This window comes from Panulirus ornatus, chromosome 21 (genome assembly GCF_036320965.1).
Source record: "Panulirus ornatus isolate Po-2019 chromosome 21, ASM3632096v1, whole genome shotgun sequence".
NCBI lineage: Eukaryota > Metazoa > Arthropoda > Malacostraca > Decapoda > Palinuridae > Panulirus > Panulirus ornatus.
This window is the reverse complement of record NC_092244.1, coordinates 4,860,631-4,888,594: the sequence shown is the minus strand read 5'-3', so window position 1 is coordinate 4,888,594 and position 27,964 is coordinate 4,860,631. Positions and strand designations below refer to the sequence as shown.

The 27,964-nt window shown below is 36.9% G+C and overlaps 1 protein-coding gene across 2 annotated transcripts; it reads right to left on the bottom strand.

Annotated features, from left to right (window-relative positions):
- Positions 1-1,414: 1,414 nt before the first annotated feature.
- Positions 1,415-22,255, bottom strand: LOC139756289 (transmembrane protein 181). Of its 2 annotated transcripts, none has more exons than XM_071675531.1 (12): positions 21,875-22,255; positions 19,403-19,506; positions 18,367-18,531; positions 17,418-17,520; positions 16,056-16,209; positions 14,087-14,167; positions 11,465-11,564; positions 10,501-10,628; positions 9,634-9,783; positions 8,574-8,676; positions 5,847-6,071; positions 1,415-3,732 (listed from the first exon to the last, which is right to left on the bottom strand). In XM_071675531.1, exons 1-12 carry the CDS (start codon positions 22,018-22,020, stop codon positions 3,599-3,601), a joined length of 1,593 nt encoding a protein of 530 aa, XP_071531632.1. In that variant the 5' UTR covers positions 22,021-22,255; the 3' UTR covers positions 1,415-3,598. The 2 variants fall into 2 exon arrangements, with proteins under 2 accessions (XP_071531632.1, XP_071531633.1); XM_071675532.1 differs by lacking the exon at positions 21,875-22,255 and adding an exon at positions 21,062-21,200.
- Positions 22,256-27,964: the final 5,709 nt, after the last annotated feature.

The window sequence follows — 27,964 nt, the reverse complement described above, 5'->3', positions numbered from 1 at the left end:
GTCCTAACACAAACAAAAGGCTGTGGATCTCGTGCCACATATGTGTTAGCAAGCAAAATCCTTAGCAAATGTTTCTTATAATACTGTTGATTGCAAGAAACAGGTATAATCAACATATTAAGAGGAATAATGTATGTGAGAGAATCATGTAAGGACAGGGATAAGTGGAGACTTTTGCCTGGCCATCCCTTTGATAAGAGTTCCCAGTGGAAATGGGCATCAGAGATAAAGACAGATAGACAGATAGTTAGAGAATTCTACAACAGCCATTGCTTGAAATCTAGAACAGAAGAAATTAAAATCCTGCTACACAGAAGAGTAACTAGTACAAAACCTCTTACATACTGTCATTTTTTTTCATATGTATTTGCTATTTCCCACATTAGTGAGGTTGCATTAAGAACAGAGGACTGAGCCTTAGAGGGAATATCCTCATTTGGCCCCCTTCTTTGTTCCTTCTTTTGGAAAAAGTAAAATGGAAGGGAGGATTTCCAGCCCCTCACTCCCTCCCCTTTTAGTTGTCTTCTATGACACGCAGGGAATACATGGGAAGTATTCTTTTTCCCCATTCCCAGGGATCCATACTGTCATATATCTACTAATTCCTAAACTGCAATAAGCTGCTTTATACAAATTTCCTCACTCTATCCTAACAATTACACACAATCCAACTATTCTCACTCACAATCTCAACATTTATTCTCTCCTCTGACTTGTCTTTTCTTTCCGCCTCACCCAAATGTGGACTGCTGGCATTCTGTCCACAAACATACACTCTCTCCTTGTCACACATAAAACTTTACAATAATCAACTCACAATACTCATTCTTCCTAACTCTAGATTTTTCTGCAGTCAGTGCTATGCACTAGTCCTAGTCCTGCATTTTGTCAAAGGTTGGAGCAACATATAGTAGAAGGTAGGAACATTAGACACGAGCATTCGGTAGAAGTAGTGGGTTGGAGCATTAGGTAGACATATTAGGTAATAGTAGTTGGGGGAAATGTTAGATAGAAGCCTCTGAAAACACTACGCTAGAGTTGCCTTCTGCCAATGGCCTGTTAAGGGTAAGGCACTAAAGGCTATGAAGCTGCACTGGATTTCACCAGTTATGTATATTCTTTTGCGATGACCACCCCCTCAAGGCAGTTCCCAAAGGGAACAGGCATCATGTAGACAGACAAACAGATAGATGGATAGTCGGTAAGAACATTAGGTAAGAGCCTCTAGAAATACTGTGTATGAGTTGCTCTCTGTCAGTGGCCTATTAAGGGTGAGACACTAAAGGCTAAGAAGTGGGTCTGGAGTTCACCCGTTATGGTAAAAGATTCCATAACAGGTGAACTCCAGACCCACTTCTTAGCCTTTAGTGTCTCACCCTTAATAGGCCACTGACAGAGAGCAATTCATACACAGTATTTCTAGAGGCTCTTACCTAATGTTCTTACCGACTATTTCTATCTAATGTCTAACCTGTCATTTTATATGCATCCCCCCTCCTCCTTCTTCAGATTTCATGAAGCCATGTGTGATTTTTTGAGTATCATCTTCCTTCTATTCACCATAACTCCTATATTAAGTAAACTTAAAGCATTATGGCATGCATTCACTGCATTTCCTTTATACATCACTACAATAACCATTTCTATCACATCCTTTGGCACAATATAATCATTTTATGCTTTGTCATTATACATGGAACACTGAGAGTGGAATAAATACCACAGATTGCAAGCAGCCTATTTATAAACATTAAGCTTGAGGAAAAACAGGAAAGTACTTTTGTATCAAGTGAGCCCCTGCTTTGCAGCACTTCCTTTCGCTTTATCCACTCCAGGGGCTTGCCTTACTTTGCTTTCTGCAATGCAATCCTCTCCCTACAAAAGATATGGTCTAATATGATTAACACCTCTTCCCATTTTTTCTAGTTTACTTAATTTGTTACAAACCCATCATTCAGACCTTTTGCTTTTTCATGCACCTTTCATTTTAAAATTCTTCAAAAGATATACCTAACACTTTACAAAAGATTCCTTATATTTCAAGATATTTTCAATTCCATAATCGCATTCCAGAACATCCCTACATTCAACTATAATATGCATACTAACCTCTCTCAACTCAATAAACAGATGTAGTATATTATTCATCAACTTCACAGCCATTAATACAAGCACTTTTCATTTTGGTACAATCAATGAATTTCCATCAGCGCAAAATTCACCTATTGCACCATACGAAACTTAACATAAATGTGCTTACTATATCTATCAAGGGACTTAGATTCTTGCAAAATATTATATTCATCAATTCCACAATTCTAACACTATTTACTGATAATATATCATGATATCATTACAAGTTTAACTGTCAATGTAGCAGGATATACAAACTATGCTCTCACTGGAAACAGTACAGTAAAATATGTAACTCACCAAGATAAATGAGCAGTAAGAAACAGATACTAACATCTACAATAAAATAATGCCATATCTACCATAAGCAATAAAAATCTACCATACGATCTGATTGGGTGGTGGACGCAATTCTCATATCTCCAATTACAGATACTAATTGCAGTAGAATCCAGTAATTTGTGCATACATACTGATGTTCCGATCAAGTAATAACCAATCAAGACTGCAAATATTATGCACTACACTACAATATTATGTTTCAGTCACATACAAACCAATCAAGACTAGACAATGTGCTACACATAAACTCGTCTTTCAAAAGTCATGCAGATACCAACCATGACTAAAATTCTAAGGTGTTACATATAAACCCACATGTTTTGGTCTTGTACCAACCAATCATCATAAGAGATATGCTGCATATATGTAAAATCCAATGTTCCAATCATGCAAATACTGTCAAAGATTGGATATAGTTCTCCCTAAACATTTTCATGTTTATACCATGCAGAAACCTGTCTACAATAAGCAAAGAAGTGCACACAACTCATGTTTTAGTCAGGAGGAAAATCAAGATGACTGCAAATAGTACTGAATTTGCAATCTGGAGTTTAACTCAAATAAATATCTTTCAAAAAAGGAGATGGTGCTGCACATACAACTAATGCTTCAGTCAAGCAGACATAGTAAGCCCAACTCTTATGTATCATTCATGTGGTATGTCTGATGTGTGGTACGTTTAATGACTATCCTGAGTATGAACAATAGTAAAACATTCATTAAATGAACCTCTCCCGAAAGTCTAACCATGGAAAACTGTATCCTTGAAACAAACAAAAATGTTTGGAGTCAACTTCATTATGAAAACAATAATTAAACCAATGCTTCAATTCAGTCACAAAAAGAAATAAAATATGAGACGATATTCTGATGTAAAGAGAAAATATCATAAACATCATACACTATTCTGATCCCAAGTGAAGAATCAACAAAAGATCAGAGAATACTTCTATCAACCTACGAATAACATCAAATCGTCACTGGACTGAAGCAGTAGTTGTTCTCTCAGATTATGTTGACTTAAACAAATTCTTCCATGTTATTCCCTGTAGGTCACATAGTACTGAGGATGCAACTCTAAATTGTTTATCTTTTGCTCTCTGCATTACAAATTATGGATCCTTCAGTCACTTTCATCATTATCATTGCTACCTCTGTTCAGAGGCCGTCTTGTGTCGTCGTCAGAGCCATAAATCACATCTTCGTCAGAGTCATTCACCATACTAAATGCTGGATTATCCTTCATTATATGAGTTTCTGAAATTATAAAAATCTAAGGTAATACCTATATAAGACTTATTTTTACTTAATATGCAATAAATGAGGAAGAAAAACACTTAAAGCATGTTACATTTCTCTAAAAGGAAATGGGTTGCAAGAGCAATATCAATTGTCCAATAAGTATGGAAACATCTCAAGTTTTGTCATACTTTCATATTTTTCTCCCTATCTACTATGCTCAAAGGTGGGAAGTTCAAGCTTGTAATAAATGTGAAATTCCTTCTTTGTTCTCATTTGCATACAGCTTCTTAGCTCACCCACACACATCCTCAAATTTTAAGAAAAAATGAAATGAATGAAACAAAATGCCAAAAACTATATATAATCATATGTGTAGTATCAACAAATCTCCAGAATATAAAGGTTCCTATTCCTATAAACCAGTTCAACTTCATCAAGCAATGCAAGTTTTTTTTTTTTTCTAATTCAGAGTTTAAGATATTTCTATTTCATTCAAAATCCATGAAACTGGTTCTAATATTGAGACATTGTGGGCCTGGGAAGATTTCAAGCACAGGCAAAGACATATACCATTTACAGTGTCGGTGGAAAGAAATGACACCTACAATGAAAACAAACACCAAATATGGGAAATAGGAAAATAGGGGAAAAAAATGATCAATCAGGGAATTTTTATTCATCCTAATGCTTCGTGATGTCTCCTCTGAGCTTCCTAACTTCTTCAAGACGGTCTGGCATGCTCCTGGCCAAGGATCTGAAGTATTCTTTGTCAATATTTTTCCACACCTTGGTGATCGCCTCTTTTAGGCATGGGACGGACGTCGTCTGGATAAGGGATAACTCATGCTTCGTGTGTGCCCAGGCATTCTCAATCAGGTTAAGATCTGGGGAATTTCCCGGCCACTCAAGGACTTCGATGTTTGTCTCCTCCAGCCACTTTTTGATGAGGTCTGAGCCATGACAAGGGGCCCCGTCATGCATAAACACGCCTTTGGGCCGATGAAGGTCATAGAAATGGTGCATGTGATCCTTCATCATATCCAAATAATTTGTAGCACGCATTGTCTCGCTTTTAGGGAGAAAAAATAAGTCCCGAGCTCCACTGGCGCCTTTGAAAATTCCCCAAACCATCACTGAAGGAAGGTGTTTGACAACTTTTGCAGTGTATCTAGGATGGTAGCGGTTGGAGTTTGGGCTTCGGCGGCAGTGCTTAACACAAATACCTACTGTCTTGAAGATCGATTCATCGGAGAAACAGGTCTGCATCCATTTCTCTGGGGTCCAGTCTTGGTATCTTCGTGCAAATTGAAGTCTGCGGCACTTCATGCTGGCTGTTACAAGTGGCTTCACTGCTGCGTGTCGTGATGGGAGGTGGAGGTGACGCTGCAAGCATTCGCGAATGGTGCGGGTAGCAACGTTTCCTAGCAGCTCAGAGTACATTTTCTTGAGTTCTGTGGACGTAATAAACGGGTTTTTCGTCACTTCATGCCGTAGGATACTGTCTGTCTTCTGAGAGGTTTTTCTTGGCCTCCCAGCGTGGTTTAGGGGCCAGAACCTGGTTGGGGGCAAGCGCCCTACCAGCAGTGAGACGCCTCAAGACGGTCGACCGAGAACGTCCAAAACAGGCACAAATATCTTTAATGGAGACGTTTTCCTCCCTCAAAGCAAGGATACGGGACCTCTCCTAATTCTATGTCATAGTTCAACCCATATTTACTGATGTGGGGCACTATGGGGACACGAAATGGCATTGGGCGGTATCTGGGAGGTAGCACAGGCAGGAGTGCTAAAATGATATTTCCACACACCGCAGAGTTTTCATACAACTGGGGCAGTCAGTTGCCCTGGGCTATGCTCGAGGCGTGAAAACATTCCAGAGAGAGCCACCGCTAACATAAGGTGGTTTGTGGCAGTCTTTTTTGAGACGTATTTTCCATTGCGTTTCAATGGGAAGAGTCATTTCTTTCCACCTGACACTGTAACTCTTATCATATCATACTGTGACATGGCATTATCTATTACTTATATCAAATCTAATTCTTTCCAACATGTGGGGTTTCCACCCCATGACTGAAAAAGTCTGTAATAAAATGTTACTTTTAAGCTATTACTCTCAATGATGTACTCACCCATTAAAGCCCTTTCAGATGGAGAATAAACATAAGCCATAGTGTAAAGATAGAGGTTTAGGAGGCCATAGAATGCCATGAACTGTGCAGATGAGTCATACTGCGTGGACAGCTGAGCTACAAAGTTATCCTCAAGGACACCCACGCCAAACCTCAGAACGGTGATGATGAGGCTCACACACAACACAATAAGCATTAGCAGAGTTACAAATTTGAGCCGCATGTCTGCAGGAGAATAAGAGTTTAGTAGTAAATTCCTAAATCTAAACCATACAAGATATTTTTCAAACTTCAAATAGGATAACAATAACAGGATCTATACAGACATTTGTGCTTCTGTATATCAACCCACATTCCAGTGCGGCAGACCCTACAGCATTTCTTAAAACATACTATTAAATGGCAGGTTCCTTGAAAAGCTTTACTGCATTATTTTCTGGCAACTGCTGGATCTGTGCAATTCTGAACATGTGAATATGCCAGTAACAAAAGCATATTCCCAAAACAGTTTACATAAAGTTTGTTGACAATGCACTGCTAATGTCCTAAAGTACTGTATTTTTGTAACTAATTACATTATTTGAGTTTTAAACAGTACACATTGCAAAATTATAAATAATTTCACTATCAAAGTGTTAATGTGAATTATGCTTGAATCTTGTTACACAGATTCATCTGATCTTGTATCAGTTGAAGAGGTATACAATGCCAAAATAACACAAGTCTGGTCAGCTGTTAAATCATTATCATAGGTCAAAGAAGTAAAAATAAAAAATATATATATATAAGAAACCTCAAGATCTGCTGGTTTTTGTTTGCCACTTATATTAAGCCTTACAGTGATGCAATAAAGCTTAGAAAATGCAGCCAGCTAACAAAAAATTCATTTGTAAGGTTTTTTTTTTTTTTTTTTTTTGCTGTCTCCCGTGTTTGCGAGGTAGCGCAAGGAAACAGAAGAAAGAAATGGCCCAACCCACCCCCATACACATGTATATACATACGTCCGCACACGCAAATATACATACCTACACAGCTTTCCATGGTTTACCCCAGACGCTTCACATGCCCTGATTCAATCCACTGACAGCACGTCAACCCCGGTATACCACATCGATCCAATTCACTCTATTCCTTGCCCTCCTTTCACCCTCCTGCATGTTCAGGCCCCGATCACACAAAATCTTTTTCACTCCATCTTTCCACCTCCAATTTGGTCTCCCACTTCTCCTCGTTCCCTCCACCTCCGACACATATATCCTCTTGGTCAATCTTTCCTCACTCATTCTCTCCATGTGCCCAAACCATTTCAAAACACCCTCTTCTGTTCTCTCAACCACGCTCTTTTTATTTCCACACATCTCTCTTACCCTTACGTTACTTACTCGTTCAAACCACCTCACACCACACATTGTCCTCAAACATCTCCCTTCCAGCACATCCATCCTCCTGCACACAACTCTATCCATAGCCCACGCCTTGCAACCATACAACATTGTTGGAACCACTATTCCTTCAAACATACCCATTTTTGCTTTCCGAGATAATGTTCTCGACTTCCACACATTCTTCAAGGCTCCCAGAATTTTCGCCCCCTCCCCCACCCTATGATCCACTTCTGCTTCCATGGTTCCATTCGCTGCCAGATCTACTCCCAGATATCTAAAACATTTTACTTCCTCCAGTTTTTCTCCATTCAAACTTACCTCCCAATTGACTTGACCCTCAACCCTACTGTACCTAATAACCTTGCTCTTATTCACATTTACTCTTAACTTTCTTCTTTCACACACTTTACCAAACTCAGTCACCAGCTTCTGCAGTTTCTCACATGAATCAGCCACCAGCACTGTATCATCAGCGAACAACAACTGACTCACTTCCCAAGCTCTCTCATCCCCAACAGACTTCATACTTGCCCCTCTTTCCAAAACTCTTGCATTCATCTCCCTAACAACCCCATCCATAAACAAATTAAACAACCATGGAGACATCACACACCCCTGCCGCAAACCTACATTCACTGAGAACCAATCACTTTCCTCTCTTCCTACATGTACACATGCCTTACATCCTCAATAAAAACTTTTCACTGCTTCTAACAACTTGCCTCCCACACCATATATTTGTAAGTTACTTGATAATAATAACCTTCTGTCTTTTCATACAAAACTGGATCTGAAATTAGAACACTTTCAGAACATTAAATTTTGAAACATTTGCATGGTATGATGTTTAACTTGGCCACAGCTCATCCTCTTCTAAAAGAACATAAAAACTTATTTAAGCAATTCATTTTCATTCATATCTCACCACTTTGGAAATCACAGGGTAGTAAAAAAGGCAAAACTGAAATGATACTGTGTCATAACATCCTTTCTGTTCCCATGAAGTTTTTCATGGCATATTCATTTCAAAAAAAAAAAAAAGGAAGAAAATGCCTTATGAAATTTTCTTTACACTTAAAATGCCCATCAGCCTTATAAGGTGGTGCAATCCACCCTCAATAAGCTTAAAACAATTTAAATCATATCATAACATATCCCTGAACTGATCAGAATGACTGTTCCTATTCAATCCATTCAAATATTTTCGCTTTGTCATTCCATACAAGTGCATTACACCACAGTACACTTTTATTTATCTTACTAGACATATCCTTGATAATGTCACCTTTCTCTAAATGCACATGGGTTTTTGATACATAATAAATCAATGTTGGAAACTCACCAAAATATGGCATTGCTCTCAGTTCACTATATGCTGTGATAATCAGATATGCCAGGTACAGCACATAGAATGATCCCGTCACAAAGAAAAAGATCTTGAAATTCTGAAAAATTTATATGGATGAAGAATACGTAAAACTAAAGTTAAATTGGATAAGATTGGCTGAATACATCATGAGGTGATCCAAAGCATGACCATAGAAAAGAAATCAGTATACAGTGGCTCATGAATGAACACTAACTTTCCAGCCAACTATTTCCTATAAGCCTCTATTTGTCATATAAAAGGATTGCCCACTTGGAACCCCCACCGGACTAAAAATTACAGCTACAGTTAGAGAGCCAGTATTTCCTTGCTAAAGCTTCCAATTCCACTTTCAAACAAATACCCTATAGCTACCATCATTAGGATGATTGCAATTTCTGCACTAAACCATTATTGAAAGACCTATGCCTCTCAAATGAAAAGACATCTTCAGCCTTTAACAGTTCACTCATTCCATCAGTTCATCTCATATGCTATTTACTACTACTTCTCATACCTTCAAGTAATGTATAAACTTTCTTTATCAATCTACCATGAGCTATATGTTCTGAATGATAATACCATCTTAACAAACTTTGATTCAAGCACATTTCTAGTGATTCCTTTATACAGTACATCAGTTTTTATCTATTTACTCCCCTAATTCTGATTATACTAGACAGGATATCCATTTCTGCATTTCTTATATTGTAAGCTTCTGGACTTATAACTGATGCATTAAATGGCACAAGTATTCCAAAATACATAAGTATTACAAATGACACTGAAATTCAGGTAATTTATTATAGTTTTCTATTCACTTTACATGCTTCTATGCATAACTTTATTCTCAATGTCAGCTTTCCCAAACCATCCCTACTAGTCAGTTTCCAAATATCTAAGCTAACTAATAACTTTAACTCTTCTCTGTTCAAACTTGATTATAAGTAAACTACTACCGCTCTTATTTCCATTTACCAATACTCTATTTTGCAGAGATATTTCTTTCATTCCTTATGAATTTGTTGAAACTCACCTGAAAGTGATTGGTTTCTATAGCAGCAGAGTACAATGGATCTTGAAGTTCATAGTACTTTTGTAATGCTGCCATTATAACAGCTGTCATCCACAACAAGCCAACGGTACACAGCTTAGGCAAGTAAAAAGACATAAACGAACGCTCATTCTGGAAAAAAAATAATTACTATTCATGTGAGAAATTAAAGATGATGTGATGGTGCCTAAATGAAATAATATGCTTTTACTTATGAACAAAGCCCTCTGCACACCTGAAAAACCTTTCACTGGCAGGTGTATAAAACAATTTTTGTCCTTAAAAGAATATGTGTCAAAGAGGATTCATTCTCCTATACCTATAAAGTTAGCAGTCTTCAGTGACTCTTAACAAACACACAGTAATCTACTGAAGTCTTTGACATTACTGTGTGGTGATGCAGTAATGAATTGATACCAAGCAGCCATAAATTTTCCATTCATGCAAAAAGAGAAAATGGATTGGGTAACTAAAATTCATCAATGTAGATCTAAAACTGGGGATGTTAGACACTCCTTTAACACATGTCTCTGCATGTGTCAGTAAATCCCCATTGATATGTATGTATATGAAAATAAATATACATGCATACGTATGTGCAGCTCTATATGTATTTGTTACCATGCATATGATTCAGCAGCTTTGAAATTCTGATAAATGCTGTATAGACAGGATTTTTACTTAATACTAACAGATATATCACTATGGTATACTTTTATCCAATTTCCATCCCCCATTAAAAGTGAGAAACAGTAATCTTTTTGATGCCACAGAAAACAGAAGAAACCATGGGATATGGAGAAAACAGAAGAAACCATGGGATATGGAGAAAACTTGAAAATTACACACCTGTCTTAGACCATGATATATGCATAGCCAGAAGAGCAGGAGGGAACACAAGAAGGTTGCCTGGAACATGGTGTCTACTAGTGCAGGTACCCAAGATTCCATAAGGAAGGTCATAGGGAACACTGGGTCTGTGGAAGAGCATCAAATCCATTGGCTGCTCATGGAAGATTTCACAAGGATTGAGCACATCTATAATCATATGCCAATTCTCCACTTTTTTGTACATTATTGCAAAATATATATCAAAACATATCAAAGTAAAGGTATATAAAGCAGCAAGAACTCTGGAATGCATTTCTGTAGGCACATCCTTCTGCATTCAGCCCAACAGCAAAACAATCTTACTTGTTCTTGACCAAATATTTTTACCACAACTTTTCATACAGTCATAATCCCCCCCCCAACACACACACACACACACACACACACACACACACACATCATCTAACTTTACCACTGCAACAACATCTCAAGGTAAATCTGATTGGCTACAAGTCAGCAAAAAATTCAACCCTTGCTGTATTAATCTCCTTAGCCAAACCCACCATTCATATCCTCATGTTGCAATACTGACTTGCTTCTCCTTCAGTGTTGTTAGCAAAGCTCCTGGACTCCTCATCTAGTTAAAATAACTTCACTTCACCTCCTAAAAGCCTCTTAACAAACACCCACGTCCTAAGCAGTGATAATTCTTTTCCATCTAAGTACACACTAACACATCTAAACTTCAATCGTTCATAAGTCGTGGACACTATCAATAACATCTCTGTAATTTAGAAAGATAAACTAAAGTCATACATGATACGGAATTTAACATGACCATTGTTCTGAACTTCTTATTTTCATTTTTTTTTCCAGTTTAATTCTTTACCATGGCAAAAACAATCACATTGTACTAAGCATTCCATAATGATCAGTTTCCCTTTCAGATCCCTCTTCACTTTTCACTCTTGATGTTACTCACCATTGTATAATAAAAGAAGTGGAAGAAGGATGGACATCCATTTTTGCTCAATGGACCAATCGTACACTGCATACTTACGTAGACTATGAGCCAGCCAACACTGCCAACAAAATCTAACATTAATCTTGCAGAAAATGTGCTTTATTACAAACAGATGGGGGTTAATTAGCTAAGACAGAATATAAGACACAGTATAGGTATACCATGGATAGTCTGTAGCGCTTTCATGTGGATGGTTGGCTTTGTTTTCATTACAATTATAAATAACAGCTAAACAGTGCATATTAGGCTGTTGTTTGACTGTTCCTGACAATACCTTATTAAGGTGAATGAAGCAACTAGGCTGGTGTTTGATTGTTCCTAACAATACCTTGATAAGGTGAATGAAGTAATCAGGTATAAAAAAATTTAAATGCATATATTCTTAGTCTTAGCAAAAACTATCTACAGTTTTGTATCAGTATTTGAGCAACTAGGTCTGAAAGTCTCCCACATAAATGACCATTCAAAGTAAACAGCAAAATATATTTTCTTTCTAATCAACCCTTTAAGCCTCAGTACAATTATCATTTCCTCTTTGTCTGCAGCAAACATATTCAACATCTCTCTCAGCACCTCTTTTTAAAAGAAAGGGATCCTGGCATTGTATAATATTAATTATCATTATTCTAGTTCATTATAATTTGTCGCTGTCTCCCACGCTAGCGAGGTAGTGCAAGGAAACAGACGAAAGAATGGCCCAACCTACCCACATACATATGCATATACATACACGTCCACACATGCACATATACATACCTATACATTTCAACGTATACATAGACATACATACACGGACATAAACATATATACACATGTACATAATTCATACTTGCCCCCTTCATTCATTTCCGTCACCACCCTGCCACACATGAAATGACAACCCCCTCCCCCGGCATGTGCGCAAGGTAGTCCTAGGAAAAGACAACAAAGGCCACATCCGTTCACACTCAGTCTCTAGCTGTCATGTATGTATACTGCACCGAAACCACAGCTCCCTTTCCACATCCAGGCCTTACAAAACTTTCCATGGTTTACCCCAGACACTTCACATGCCTTGGTTGAATCCATTGACAGCACGTCGACCCCGGTATACCACATCGTTCTAATTCACTCTATTCCTTGCACGCCTTTCACCCTTCTGCATGTTCAGGCCCCGATCGCTTAAAATCCTTTTCACTCCATCCTTCCACCTCCAATTTGGTCTCCCACTTCTCCTTGTTCCCTCCACCTGTCATATATATCCTCTTTGTCAATCTTTCCTCACTCATTCTCTCCATGTGACCAAACCATTTCAAAACATCCTCTTCTGCTCTCTCATCCACACTTTTCATTACCACACATCTCTCTTACCCTTTCATTACTTACTCGATCAAACCACCTCACACCACATAATGTCCTCAAACATCTCATTTCCAATACATCCACCCTCCTCCACACTACTCTAAAACCCATGCCTCGCAACCATATAACATTGTATAATAATAATAATAATAATAGTAATAATAATAATAATAATAATAATGATAATAATAATAATAATAATAATAATAATAATAACAACAATTAAAAATAATTTTCATTCATACATATTTGCCACAACTCACATCAGTGAGGTAGCACCAAGAGAGAATGAAGAACTAATAATTATGACAATAATAATAATAACAATAATAATAATAATAATAATAATAATAATTATAATAATAATAACAATTAGTGAAGGGGATTTTGAGTGACTGGGGCTTGAACATGCAGGAGGGTGAGAGCCATGCAAGGAATAGAGTGAATTGAAATGATGTGGTATACCGGGGTCGACATGCTGCCAATGGACTGAACCAGGGCATGTGAAACATCTGGGGTAAACCATGGAAAGGCCTGTGGGACCTGGATGTGGATGGGGAGCTGTGGTTTTGGTGCATTACATATGTATAAATATATTTATGTGAGCATATGTGGCCTTTCTTCATCTGTTTCCTAGTGCTTCTTTGCTAATGCGGAAAACAGCGATCATGTTGAAAAAAACAATAATATATAATAGCTTCAGGGTAAATGTGAGTGAATTCAGCCATTTCTTCATCTACAATAATAACAAAGATGATGATAAAAATCATGATAATAACAAAATAATGTCAAGGACCATACATGTAAATCTTTTTCAAACACATACCCGTCCATTCTTATGTGAGGTATCCTTAAAAAATACTGAAAACATACATTAAAGCATTCTGCTGTTTGACAGTCATGAAAATATCTTTGTTTCTGACACTACTACATAAACAATCTTAGACCTGACTCTCCAATAAAAAAGTGACAAATGAATGGAATACCACAGGTAGTTAAGAATGCAAAGGTAGGGTTCACAGTGTTATGTTCAATTCAAAGCGTGTGATCAATCTTATTTAAACCAACCAAATCATCTAATTTCTGAAGATTCATTATTGTCAAGAATCTCAAACATCAAAAAACTGTCTTTTTCCGATGTGAACTACAATATTTAACGAGATGTACATCAATACCATGTGAAATTCTTAATACATACTAAAATGAGTCATAAAAATAATGTAATGTTGAATTACTTACGGCTACAGCAAATGTGAGAAGAAGGAAAATAAACCGGAACCATATCTCCAACTTTGTGAATGCCGGGTTGTACGTCTTAAACTGTGGATACAGAGAAAAGCTTTACAAAAGAAATTACTTATGACAGAAAAATAAATAAATTAGATATGTTTCAAAATGGTCCTAAAAATGACAGAAATGCATTTGGAAAAATCATCAAAGATATGTAAGTAACAAATGGGATTATGTAATGAATACCAAAGACTAAATGCAACAAAAAATGTTGGGCTGTATTCAGCAGACATTTGTACAACTGAAGAGGACTGGATGTGAGAATCAACTTCATAATCTGCAGCAGGTTGTGTATAAGCCATCCTGCAGCATCAGGAAAAGGTTACGAGGAGTGAATACAGTACAAGACGGCAGCAGTTGCCCATACAGAATCAAAAATGGAATCAGTGTTAATAAAGAGACAGCTGTCTCTCATAAGACAAACCTCTGGGAGCTTCCTAACCTTGAAGGGAAGCATTCATCATACAAAGAAACTAGTTGTTAGTCATAAAATGAAATTCGAGATGAAGTTCTTGAAGATTGGAGACCTGTGTAATGATAAGTTCTAAGAACTTCAGCCTAATAAATGCTAAAAAATGATCCTCTAGCATTAAAGAAAGCACAAATCATAATTCCCAACATTTTCTAATATAGCACAAATAATAATTCCCTCTAAATGACTTATGCCACATTTTATCTGGATGATACAACAGCTTCAGTTTACCTTAATGAAGCAATAGGGCTGCAAAACTACAAAGCCCTCAACTGCACTCTGGATATAATCTGAGAAGTGCCTTGATATCCACTTGATTGCATCTGAATACTTTGCAAGAATTCTACCATACTGTGAGAGAGAAAATCCTCTTGAAGTTGCTCAACAAACATAAGACTACGAATAGATATACTTCAGAAAATTCTTACTCCTAAAAGGTTCTTTCTATGACTTTTGTGAAGTAAATCATAACCTAATATCAAACATTAACTAAGGATTCTGCGAAGGAAAGATAGACCCTCTGTATAAGCTTTAGTAACTATCCTGAAAAGCCTATAACTGTTGGCTTGCTATCTTATATATTTATTATACTTTGTCGCTGTCTCCCATGTTAGCTAGGTAGCGCGAGGAAACAAACGAAAGAGTGGCCCAACCTACCCACATACACATGTATCATATATACGCATCCACACATGCACATATAAATACCTATACATTTCAACATATACATACACAGACATATGCATATATACACATGTACTTACTATCTTTTTTTTCTTTTTCTTTTAAACTATTCACCATTTCCCGCGTTAGCGAGGTAGCGTTAGGAACAGAGGACTGGGCCTTTTTTGGAATATCCTCACCTGGCCCCCTCTGTTCCTTCTTTTGGAAAATTAAAAAAAAAACAAAAAAACGAGAGGGGAGGATTTCCAGCCCCCCGCTCCCTCCCCTTTTAGTCGCCTTCTACGACACGCAGGGAATACATGGGAAGTATTCTTAATCCCCTATCCCCAGCGATATATCTATGCTAGGAAAAAATATGCATTGGATGATGTTCAAGCACACATTTACAAACAATACACTTTGCTGCAGACAGAACAGAGAAGCAAAGTACCTGAATTAATCTTCATTCCTGTCATAAATGTAGGTGACATTAAACATGGTACAGACAGAATGGTGATCTAAAAAGACAACTAATCTCTAGCAAGGACGTATCTTAACATGAACTTTACCTGTGCCTAACACAGATACTGGATGACAAGTCTTAGTACAAAATATCTAACCACAAGAGATGAGAAAGAGGGCATCATTAGATATAAAGATGGTGAGTCTAACAAAGAAAGGGCATGGCAAACACATACGTATTAGCAAAAATAAGCAAGTTGCGATCAGTTCTTTACTATGCAAGATATATCTCATAATGATACTTGAGGACAGCTCACTCACATAAAAGACAACATCCTTTACAGTGTACCACTGCTGAATTTCCCTAAGGCCATAGAAATTGATGGTGATAACGTAGTGTGTATACCGGAGGTAGCCCAGATGCATCACTGTCACTTCACCACACTCACGCTGGTTGCACTCCAGCGTACGACTCCTGTATGCAGATCATAAATTTGAGGGAATGCATGGCCAATGAGTACATCTTTACTGTTGATATGTATTCATCAGTGCATCTTATTCAGCAGAAATGTACACATGTATTGTTAATGAAGAAAATATGAATTAAATATATTTATATCATATACGGGATTTTCAGCTATAATGAAAGTTCATTTGCATCTTCTGAAAGTTTCAAACATAACCTATCTTCTTGTATTCTTCCATACTTGCTTTCCTCATGCAGACATACTGACTTAATCAGTGCTCTTCCCCAAACGTATCTTATCATCCACCTGACAATATAATATTTCATCTTCCTATTTGCTACAATGTTATATGTAGTCTCCTACTTGCAGGCCTGCTTATGGACAAATCTCAAAAATAATGCATGAAGCCTCTGAATCACATAATCCCATACTTTTTATCTTCTGCCTCCCTCTTACCACATCTCAAGCTTTCTTTTCTCTCTCTGAACTTACTCATATACACCTGATTAGTCAATCATCCTACATCCTAAAGTTCTTTCTGTCCCCTGCATCAAAAAATCTATATCCTTTCCCAAGTGTAAATCATTTTACTGTATCACCTGCCAATTTCTCCCTCAAAAAATAACTACTTGTCTATTTGTACTGTAAAGGGAGTGAGTTTTCTCTACTGTCATACACCTTAAATTCATGTATGCTCTATTCATGTATTCTCAGGTTTTGAAAGGAATCTACTATCCTCATTTCTACTTTCTTCAGCCTTCTCACTGTTACTTTTTCCCAGAACTTAAATACAACTCAAAGGAATTCCTTTACCTAACAAGGTATTCAGTGCTCAAAAATCTCTTTGCATCTTCTTCTATTCTCTTTATGCAATTTCTTAATCTATTTGCTAATTTATACCTTTCTGTTCAGCAACTTTTAATTTCATCACCTATACCTCCTTGTTCCACATGTGTTAAGATATATTTCATGCATCCCTAAAATACCTCTTTCATTTCCTCACTTAATTTACTATCTCAATATTCTCAGTCTCTCTACTGAATTCCACTGTTGTATTCACACCGAGGTCCTTAAATTTTCCTACATCACATTCATGCCTTTAGTTTCAAATTCAGAAAGTCTTTGTCTCAGTATATTCAAAGTATCCGCTATTTAGCGGCACTGGCTTATTAAAGGAAAATTTATGCAAAGACAATAATAACAGCATAACTCTTGCCTGTTATGTGGCTTGTCAGCAGCAAGGACAGTTTCTGTCTTGTGCTCTCTGGTGAGACCCTCAATAGACACACTCAGATGAAACTCCTTACGGAAGGACTGTTCTGCAGAGTGGAGAAGATGATTAGTGAAATAATGGTATATAATGAATATGAATGCAACTCTATATAGTAACACTAGTTGGCTGAGAGGACAGAATTGGGTAGAATGGTGAAGGATGGAAACAAGCAGGTAAAACTCCTTATACAAAAAAAAAATTCTGCAGAAGGAAGAAAGTGAACAACGAAAATATGGTGTACAATGAATAAATACAAACAATTAGGCATGGTAGGACTGTTTTGCAGAGTGGAAGGCATGGGGTAATCAAATAACTGTACAATGGATGTGAGTAAGAGGGTTTTTCTTCATCTGATCCTGGCACCATCTTGTTAAAGTGGGAAGCAGAGTCTTTTTTTTTTTTTAAAGAGTTCTGGTATTACTCTGGCACTCCTTTTCCAGGGTATTTTGCAGCTCCATGGTTGTGCTTTCAGTATCAGTGAAGTAACACTCAAAGCTGGTAGCCCAAAGTGCTGAATGGGTGAAAACTGATCAGCACATGCTCTTCCCACAGACTGAAAACATAGCTCATAAAAATTAACAAACTGATGCACATTGAGTGTTTTTGTGCCTGACTTTTGAACAGCATGAGTTACTTAAATTTCTTTGCCTTGTAGAAAAAAGGCCTGCATAAGAACCTTATAATGAAATAATGCTAGCCAAAGTATCTCTGTATATTGCACAAACATACCTGATATATAAAAAGTCAGATCCCAGCAAAATGGTATTCTAAAATGTCTGAGGCAAAGCAGAGCTGAACTGATTTCTATAACTTAGCTACATCACTTTAATATTCACATCTTCACACAATCATGGCATATTCCCTTAGAACTGTACCAAAAACAAATTCTTACCATTTTTGATATCAATGATGATTTTTGCTATCAACCAAAGCTGCTGGGCATAAGTAGACAGTGGAGGAGACTTTATAAGAAATGGCCCTGATGTTAGTTGAGTCTGGTTGACTGCAGGTGTTAACTGGGAAGCTTGCTTCTCTACAATGGATGTGATGGGTGGACCTAGAATAACCACAAAAATTAAAAGGATATTCCCTCAAAGGCTCAGTCCTCTGTTTTTAATGCTATCTTGCTAATGCTAGAAATGGTGAATAGCATGAAGAAAGAATACATATAAATATAAATACATATAAATCCTCCCCTCTCATTTTTTTTAATTTTCCAAAAGATGGAACAGAGAAGGGGGCCAGGTGAGGATATTCCCTCAAAGGCCCAGTCCTCTGTTCTTAATGCTACCTCACTAATGCGGGAAATGGCGAATAGTATGAAAGAAAGAGAAAAGATATATATATATATATATATATATATATGAATGGGAGAAAACCTAAAACTTATGTCAGACTTCAAAACCTCAGTCCGATTTGTAATACAACAAGCTATGGTAGGCCAACTTTTTAAGATGTGAAATTTGACCAACAGGAATTCAGTATTTGCTCAGTATTAAATCTTAATTAAATAATTTCAGTACAAAAATCTACACTGAAATTTCAAACCATCATGCAACAAGAAAAGTACTGCCACTTTATCAGACTTGCAGTAGGAGTTCAGGATAATATGAATATAAAAAAATATGTATATAAGTCTGCAGAGTACAACAGGACTGTAAATGTAGACCAGATAATAACTACTCATGACAGGTTAATATGCAAGGCAGAATAACTAGGAAACACTGGAAGCATATGACGTGTTCTCATGTGTTCTAGCTAAGTACAATCTGTTAAATGATAGGGAGAATAACTGGAAAACACTAGACAGCATATGACATGTTCTAGTACAATCTACAATTACGAAAATTTTTTTACTAAAATATTATTTTGTAAGACAGGAAAGGTTAACATGAGATGGAATATGAAGAACATAGAATTGGCCTTACCTGCCAACCCAACAAAGAGAGCTAGGCCAAGTGTTGCAAAGAATACGATGAAAACCATAACAAATTCCCTTTTGTGCATTGTGTAGAGCCGCATTTGAACTGATCTGTAAAGAAGGATTAGAATCTTTAGAGAGACTGGCAGAAGAAATTGCTGTCTCATAACAATATCTACCTCTTCTTTTCTTCTTTTACAGTATCATCTTCAACATCTACACAGATGCTGACAACAAAATACTGAGCCACTAAATCTTATCAACTATATGTTCTTCAGCTTCATACTTTCCTTATAACATCCATTCATTTTTCATTAATCTTCTCAGTCAAACCCACTGTACTGAAGAGTGTATTAGCCACATTTTTGAACTTATCTATCTCTCATCAACAAGCAGTCCATGCCATTTCATGCATTTTACTTATCTTTAACAGACTACAGAGTACATTTATAATTTCTCACCCAGACATTACTCTCCAACAAATAGCCTCACAATGAACATACCTAACTTTACATCTTCAAAAAATCTATGCATAGATTCTCTTCCTCTTCCTTATCAAACATCATAAGTTCTTATTCTAACTATCCACTTGGCACACCCAAGTCTCTGTATGAACTGCTTACTTCTAGCATCCAAGAAACCCACTCACTAAGTTGATTTTACTCCAGAAGTAGATGCCCTGGAAATGTAAAAAACTGATACGGAAAATCATATTCATTAATCTGGAAGATGAGGTCACTATACTCATGCCGAAGTTACATGCAACAAACCTACTAACCACATAACTAATAAACTTATCATTCCAAAAAAGGGTGCAGCACAAAACTAGGGCATAACAGAATGGCCAACTGCAAAAAAATAAGCCAATATTCTGATATCAATTTTTATCTTAAAACAGAGAATCCTAGGTAGAGAACTTAGATTGCCTAGCCACCATTTAACCCTTGGGCTTTCACAGTTCCCACAAAAAAGTAAAGTGTCAGCAGTATACTTTATTCCTTTTCCTGTACACCGTTCGGGCTATGCAGTTTATCCTGGATTCTGGAGTTACAAAAGTTAAACTAATTCTCATAACTTCTACATATTCATGTGATATTTAAGCAGAGTACTGTGTACAGACTTGAAAAGAACTGTGTATTGTCCTGAGAAATAGTTTGTAAAAGTCAATAAAACCAGCATATCAGCATGAAAAAGCTCCACTCCCACAAAATTTAGAAATTTTGAACTTTATTCTGCAAGAAAAAGTAGAGAACACAGGTGAAAGATAGAACAGGAGAAAGTAGGATGAGATAGAAGAGCAAAATGAAAGAAGAGAGAAAGATAGGCGCAGTGATAGTTATCAAAATAGTACAAATAGAAATTATAAGTACACTAATACAAAAACTAAATAATATTTATTTCATCAGTATTCAAAGCAGAGAAATAAATTCTGATATACATGATGGAGACACTATCGTTCCTTATCTCTGCTACAAAAGTACTGATTAAGACTTGTCTGCGAAAGGTAAGAAGTTTAAGATTTTCGAGCTTCCTCATGTTTTACATCACAGTAAATTCCAGTTGAGTTGTCTGGATTTGACGTGGGTTCAATGGAGGTAGAAGCACTACATAACATCAAAGCATAGAAATATCCACCATAGACGGGAGACAAAATGATAATAATTACAGTCCAAACTCTCTTAGGAAGCCATTTATATAGCCCCTGTCTTCCTTGGTGCATACACGAGAAGGCATTGTCGGGAACAGCGTTTAATTAGTGGTCAGCGTGAGACTCGTCAGTCAACGTTGGCGTCCATCTAACAGCTGATGCTATGTAAACAATCAAACTAGAACCTACATAATTTAGACATTAAGAAAATGGTCAATATTTTGTCTTTCAATGCTTTCATTTAATCTGTAACTACTTTTTAATATTTCGTAAATCAAAGAGAAGTCAGGGATATATCAATCTTTGTTTCATGTTTTTTAATGGCGGCAAAAATCAATATGATTATATATATATATATATATATATATATATATATATATATATATATATATATATATATATATATATATATATATATATATATATATAATCACCAATCAATTCATTCAGTAGCTATTTAGCAATAAGTTTACGTCAGATGTTGACCACATTACGATTTTTACATTCACGTAATTGATGAAGAGAGATTTCATTTCTTGACTTTAGGTGTATGTTTGACAGTCTCAACAAAAATCAATAATACATAACTCAAATGGTCAAGCCCTTCATAAACCACTTTTTTCAACCAAAACCATGGACGCATTTTTCTCTCATCGATCTCTTCTAAAATGAAATGTCGAATAATACGTTTTCTCGTCAAAAGTTGAAATTCAGAATCTTTGTTTCCGCTAAATGCTGTTGGAAAGGCTTCTTTGAGGCAGGAAGTATACCCCTATTTAAGTGGATGATAACTTAATAGATAAAACTAAAATTAGATCTTCCGTTTCTTACCTCTCACACCTGTCGTGATGGTAAGCTGGGGCAATGAATCTACTGAATTCACTAAATATATCGGTGACATGGGACAATATCTGCCGCATTTTGAACACAAAGCTTGCCCTGGGCGTGCGATACGTGTAGCCAAAATTGTCTCCCATTTTGATGTCTCCAAGTTTCTTTAGGTCAAAATATGAGGAAACAAAATATGTAATGCTTAACTCGAGTATTGCAGACAAAGTAGACGTTTCACATAAATCACACTGTCCTTGTGAAAAATAATGTAGGACATTTGAATATGACCTGCAGTGTCACGAAATACAACGACAGCAGTAAAATGAGGCAAAGTTAATGTGTTTCTTCCCCAAAAGATGCCCTGCCAAAACAACTGTTAGAGCTCCACTAGCTAACTTTCCAGGCAAGCCGCATGGAAGTACGACATTTTCCGCTAATCTCAAATTTCGAATGAACACCTTAGCACACACTGTCATACAACGAGTACTGCGTTATGGAATGAACTAACATGCATATATCCAGTTTCAACATGAAATGTGTACGTAAATCATGCTGGATATACACGAGGGGGACAATTGATCGTGTGTCTGGCAGGGGCAAATGGATAGTTCACCCCCTCCCCCCTCAATCGATTGGCTGAACGTCAACATAGGTCCATTAAATATACATGTACCCTTTAGGGTTGACTTTGTCCAACTTGAAGTTCAAAGATTCTTTTGTAGATGATCCAGAGGTCAAGCATGAGAACAAGAGTCAAGTAATGAGGAAAAGAAAGAGTAAGTCTTCTAAATTTGATGTTGTACATCGGGCACCAGTAAGTTGACGCCGGCGAAGTTAAGTACCAGTTATGGCTTATTATTAAAACTATTTCCCATATTTTAACATGATTACTTAGTGAAATATTATGTTAAAATCAGGTAAGATTATCAATTTTAAAAGAACGTACAATGCATATCTATACACTTTGGAATGGTGTCGCGCTCCAAATGGGCCAGAACCATTTTACAGTACAATATTTTCTCTAATCTAATGCTTACTGTGGCAAGTTTGATTTATGGCTTTACTTGTCAACGGATTATATAATATATGTCTTTCACAGCTCCCCTAGTACTTCTACGCACCTAAAGGGCCAACTCAGATAATAATTTAGCTGGAAGGTTGTACGCATATATATATTGTAGATGGAAGGTTAGGTATATATATATATTCTATTAATCACAGATGTATCTCAAATTATCTGCCAGTGTCCCTTTAACAGGCAACCCTGCATTCCTGCTGTGACCTATGATCCCTGAGTTCCCCTCAATTAAACCACTGCAACAGTAGAATATAAATGCAGCAACTATATTTTCCCATTCTTCTCCTTGGAATTTACGAGGCTGGAATATGTTATACATACATTTGGCATATGACTTCACAGCACAGGAAATACCCCATAGTGTATACATACTTCATTTTAGATATGGTCTTACTAGACTCTGCCTGAGTATGTCAACTCCAGTAAGTTATATCATTCCAGTTCATTATCCCATACATGCTTTTCTCCCTCCTGCATGTTCAGGCCGTGATCATTCTAAAACTTTTTCACTCCATCATTCCTTCTCCAATTTCGTCTCCCTTTTTCTCCTTGTTCCCTCCACTTCTAACACATATATCCTCTTTGTCAGCCTTTCCTCACTCACTCTCATCATATGTACAAATATATATTCCTGGGGATAAGGGAGAAAGAATACTTTCCATGCATGTTGTAGGTGACTAACAGGGGTGGGAGCAGGGGGCTGGAAATCCTCTCCTCTTATTTTACTTTCCCCAAGGACCCTTCTCCAGGGGTTCCTCAGCCTCTAGGCTACAAAATAGTCAGTAACAGGGAAAGGATGGACTCTTTTAGAGTAAGAGCTCTCTCATTGAGACTGTCCTCTGATAATACAACCTTGTAAATGGTAACTTTTCACTCACATCATAATCTAAAGCAGGAGGTGTCTAGTGACACCAGTAGTAATATTCTAATCATCTTATGTCAGTGAAATGCCAAAGTATGTCTATATTCTAATCATCTTATGTCAGTGAAATGCCCAATTATGTTTATATTCTAATCAAGTGTTGAAGTACTCACATGTTTCCTAATGTGTGCCTGTAGACCTTGCTTGCCATACATCCTCATCACAAACCACAAATCTGTCTCTCCATCCTTCCACCTCTAATTTGGACTCCCGCTTCTCCTTGTTCCCTCCACCTCTGACACATATATCCTCTTTGTCAATCTTTCGTCGCTCATTCTCTCCATATGTCCAAACCATTTCAACAAACTCCCTGCTGCTCTCTCAACCACACTCTTTTTATTTCCACACATTTCTCTTTACCCTTTCATTACTTAATCAAACCACCTCACACCACATATTGTCCTTAAACATTTAATTTCCAACACATTCAACCTTCTCCGTACAACCCTGTCTATAGCCCACACCTCGCAACCATATAACATTGTTGGAACTACTATTCCTTCAAACATGCCCACTTTTGCTCCCCAAGATAACGTTCTCTCCTTCCACACATACTTCATGGCTCCTAGAGTCTTTGCCCCCTCCCCCACCGTGAGTAACTTCTGCTTCCTCAGTTCCATTCGCTTTTAAGTTCACTCCCAGATATGTAAAACACTTCACTTCCTCCAATATGTCTCCATTCAAACTTACATCTCAGTTGACTTGTCCCTCATCCCTACTGAACCTAATAACCTTGTTCTTATTCATATTTACTCTCAACTTCCTCCTTTCACACACTCTTCCAAACTCAGTTACCAACTTTGCATTTTCTCATTCAAATCAGCCACTAGAGCTGTATCATTGGTGAACAACAACTGACTCATTTCCCAAGCCCTCTCATGCACAACAGACTGCATACTTGCCCCTCTCTCCAAAACTCTTGCATTTACCCCCCTAACCACCATATCCCTAAACAAATTAAATAACCATGGGGACATCATACATCCATGTCGTAGACAGACGTTCATTGGGAACCATTCACTCTCCTCGCTTCCTACTCGTACACATGCCTTGCATCCTTGGTAAAAACTTTTCACTGCTTCTAGCAACTTACCTCCCATACCATATATCTTAAAACCTTCCACAAAGCATCTCTATCAACCCTATCATGTGCCTTCTCCAGATCCATAAATGCTACATACGAATCCATCTGTTTTTCTAAACATTTCTCATATTCTTCAAATATGTTAACCTTATCTGCTTTATATCCATATATTTCTTATTATACTTAATCGCCATCTCCAGCATCAGGGAACAGACAAAGAATGGCCCATCCACTCATGTGCATACATAAATGCACACATATATACATATACATATCAACATATACATAGACATGGATATACACACATTCATTCTTGCTTGCGTTCATCCATTCCCGGCACTACCCCGCTACACAGGAAACAGCATTGCTAACCCCTGCTTTAGTGAGGTAGAGCTAGGAAAACAGACAGAAAAGGCCACATTCATTCACACTCAGTCTCTAGCTGTCGTGTGTAATGCACTGAAACCACAGCTCCCTATCACATCCAGGCCCCACAGACTTTCCCACTGTTTACCTGAGACAATTCACATACCCTGGTTCAGTTCATTGACAGCATGTCGACCCTAGTATACCATAACATTTCAGTTCATTTTTCCATACATGCCTTTCATCCCTCTGCCCTGATTGCTTACATCTTTTTTTACTCCATCCCTCATAGAGGAACTGATGGCTCTAAATCTTTTATTTACTCCATCCTTCATAGAGAAACTGATGGCTCTAAATCTTTTTTTTACTCCATCCTTCATAGAGGAACTTGCTTTGCCCTAACAGACTGCTTTCACTTCCACTGAAAGGCTACAGTTAAAACAAACAAATTACCATCAATCTTTATTATGCTGACATTTTATTTTTGTTGTGCAGAGAAACATAAACAAAAGTATAAAAGAAAATTCAAGCATCAACAGGCCACTGGGTCCCTTTGAGACTGTTTTTGATGTAAGATACTCGAAACACAGATTAGTGTGACAAAAGCATACAGGAAAACACCTGATTTTGAAAGAAAAACCAGCAAACTATCAATGTGATGAAGTAGGAACAAATACTGTTAGTTGTGGACTTGATACAAATTAATAATCCAGTCTGTTCTTAAACATACCTAGAGTTTTGCTTTCAACTACTCTAACTACTGAATCATTACGTATGTTAATATTCCTCTTCACTACTAATACTTGAAACTTTTCCCAAAGCAAGTAACCTACTGAGAAAAATGGTCACGGGATTAACTTTCTAATTCTGTGCCTCTTTCTTTTTTCTTTGGGTAAACTCATCAGGGCCAGCTGTTTGTCTACTATCTTTTGTATGTCAATATATCATAGAATGTTTTCTTATCAGGGTATGATTTATGTCTTAATCATAAATACAGAAGTACAAAAATTGTTCAAGATTTTTGCCATGGCTTCGTTGTCTTGAACCAAGTCAGTTTTTGGCAATTAATTGACCAACTGACTGGGTAATGAATCATTTGCTTTCAACATAACCATAAAACTCCGTAGGTTTTCTTTTGTTATTTTAGGCAATATGCATGTCATAATTCTTAGTTTCTCTATGCTGATATACATAATTTACTCTATAATATTGGTTATTAGTCTTATGAGCTAGTTTCTTTTTAAATGTATATTACTTTTTTGAACTTTTAAGTGATACTGCCGGGGAAGCTCTGGCAGTATCACTTAGCACCTTGTGGCACTTACAGATTAATGTTTTTAAAGTGAACAGATTACATTTGGAAGCATTGTAATTAAAACATTACTGTTTATTACATCTGTTTTCACTATAAAAATACTATAACAGAGATGACAGTTGGTAGTTTATAAAAATACATCTTTGAAATGGAAGCACCATAACACCATCTCACATCAGAGATGTTTTTGTAAAGGTTAAGACTAGAAGACAGAAGAAAAGGTATAATACTCATTAGCGAGGCAGGTATGGTATTAAATGTACAAGAATCATCCTTGAGAAAGATATGTCTTTCAGACAGAGGGACACATCAAATACATTGAATCCTGTACTGAAGATGGTTTGACTTACTGAGGCCACTGCCAACAGTACTACCTTCACTTGGCAAGCTGCCAATACAACCACTGATGAACAAATATGTATGAACAGAACCATTTCAACTGGGTCAACCTAATCACTGACAAATGAATCATTGGTAATTAGTCTAATGCCACCAGGGCTGCTGCTAATAGGACTAAGCTAACCACTGCTATCTGGACTACTGTCACTGCTGAAGTGAACAGTCAGCAGGATTATCAATAACAAAATTGTCAATAATAAGGTTTCCTCTTGACAAGACCAGTGCAAACAGGATAACAGAAAATTAATCTTTTGCTCATATGACTACTGTCAAGTGGAGATACTTTCAAGCTTAAACATTATAGGTATTTCTAATATATCCATGAGACTGAGGTAAATATGTATTTATCATGTGACCATCTGATATAGGTTGTTTGTCCTGTCATGCTAATGTATAATACTGTACGAGATCTCAAGGTCATGGAATAACCTCATTTTGAGGCCACTATGAAATCACAATCACCTGCTTACATATTGGCATTCCTTAAAATTTAAATATACATGAAATTAGTTTCCAATAATAAAACTGTAGAAACTATAAAATATAAGGAATATTTTACCAGTACAAGTTAGTATTAAATCACAATCATATGGTTATATAATGGCATTCCTCAAAAAATACTTCAAATTACTTTCTAATAATGAAAACGTACAAAATATAGAACATAAGCAATATTTTACCCATACGAGATAGTATCATCTTTTTATAATCATCTTTGAAATAAAATATCACTAAAGTCATAATAAGACATAACAGATTCTAAACAATGACCACTTTGTAAAAAAAAATACTTTTGCTCGAAATGTTCATCAGCTGCCACATGTGGGAAACAAAATCCCTAAAGACTGAAGCACTCAAGAGTCAGAGCAACTGATCAACATCAGGAACAGCTAGAATAATATAGAACTTAAGAGGTTACATGTATA

What these genes read in the sequence shown, in the direction of transcription:
- LOC139756289 (XM_071675531.1), bottom strand. Translation starts at nt 22,020, where the DNA reads ATGGGAGACAATTTTGGCTACACGTATCGCACGCCCAGGGCAAGCTTT. An exon ending in TTCTCACATTTGCTGTAGCC is followed by an intron (nt 11,565 to 14,086) that starts GTAAGTAATTCA and finishes TTTTGTTGGCAG; the next exon opens with TGTTGGCTGGCTCATAGTCT. An exon ending in TATATCATGGTCTAAGACAG is followed by an intron (nt 9,784 to 10,500) that starts GTGTGTAATTTT and finishes TTTTTTTTCCAG; the next exon opens with AATGAGCGTTCGTTTATGTC.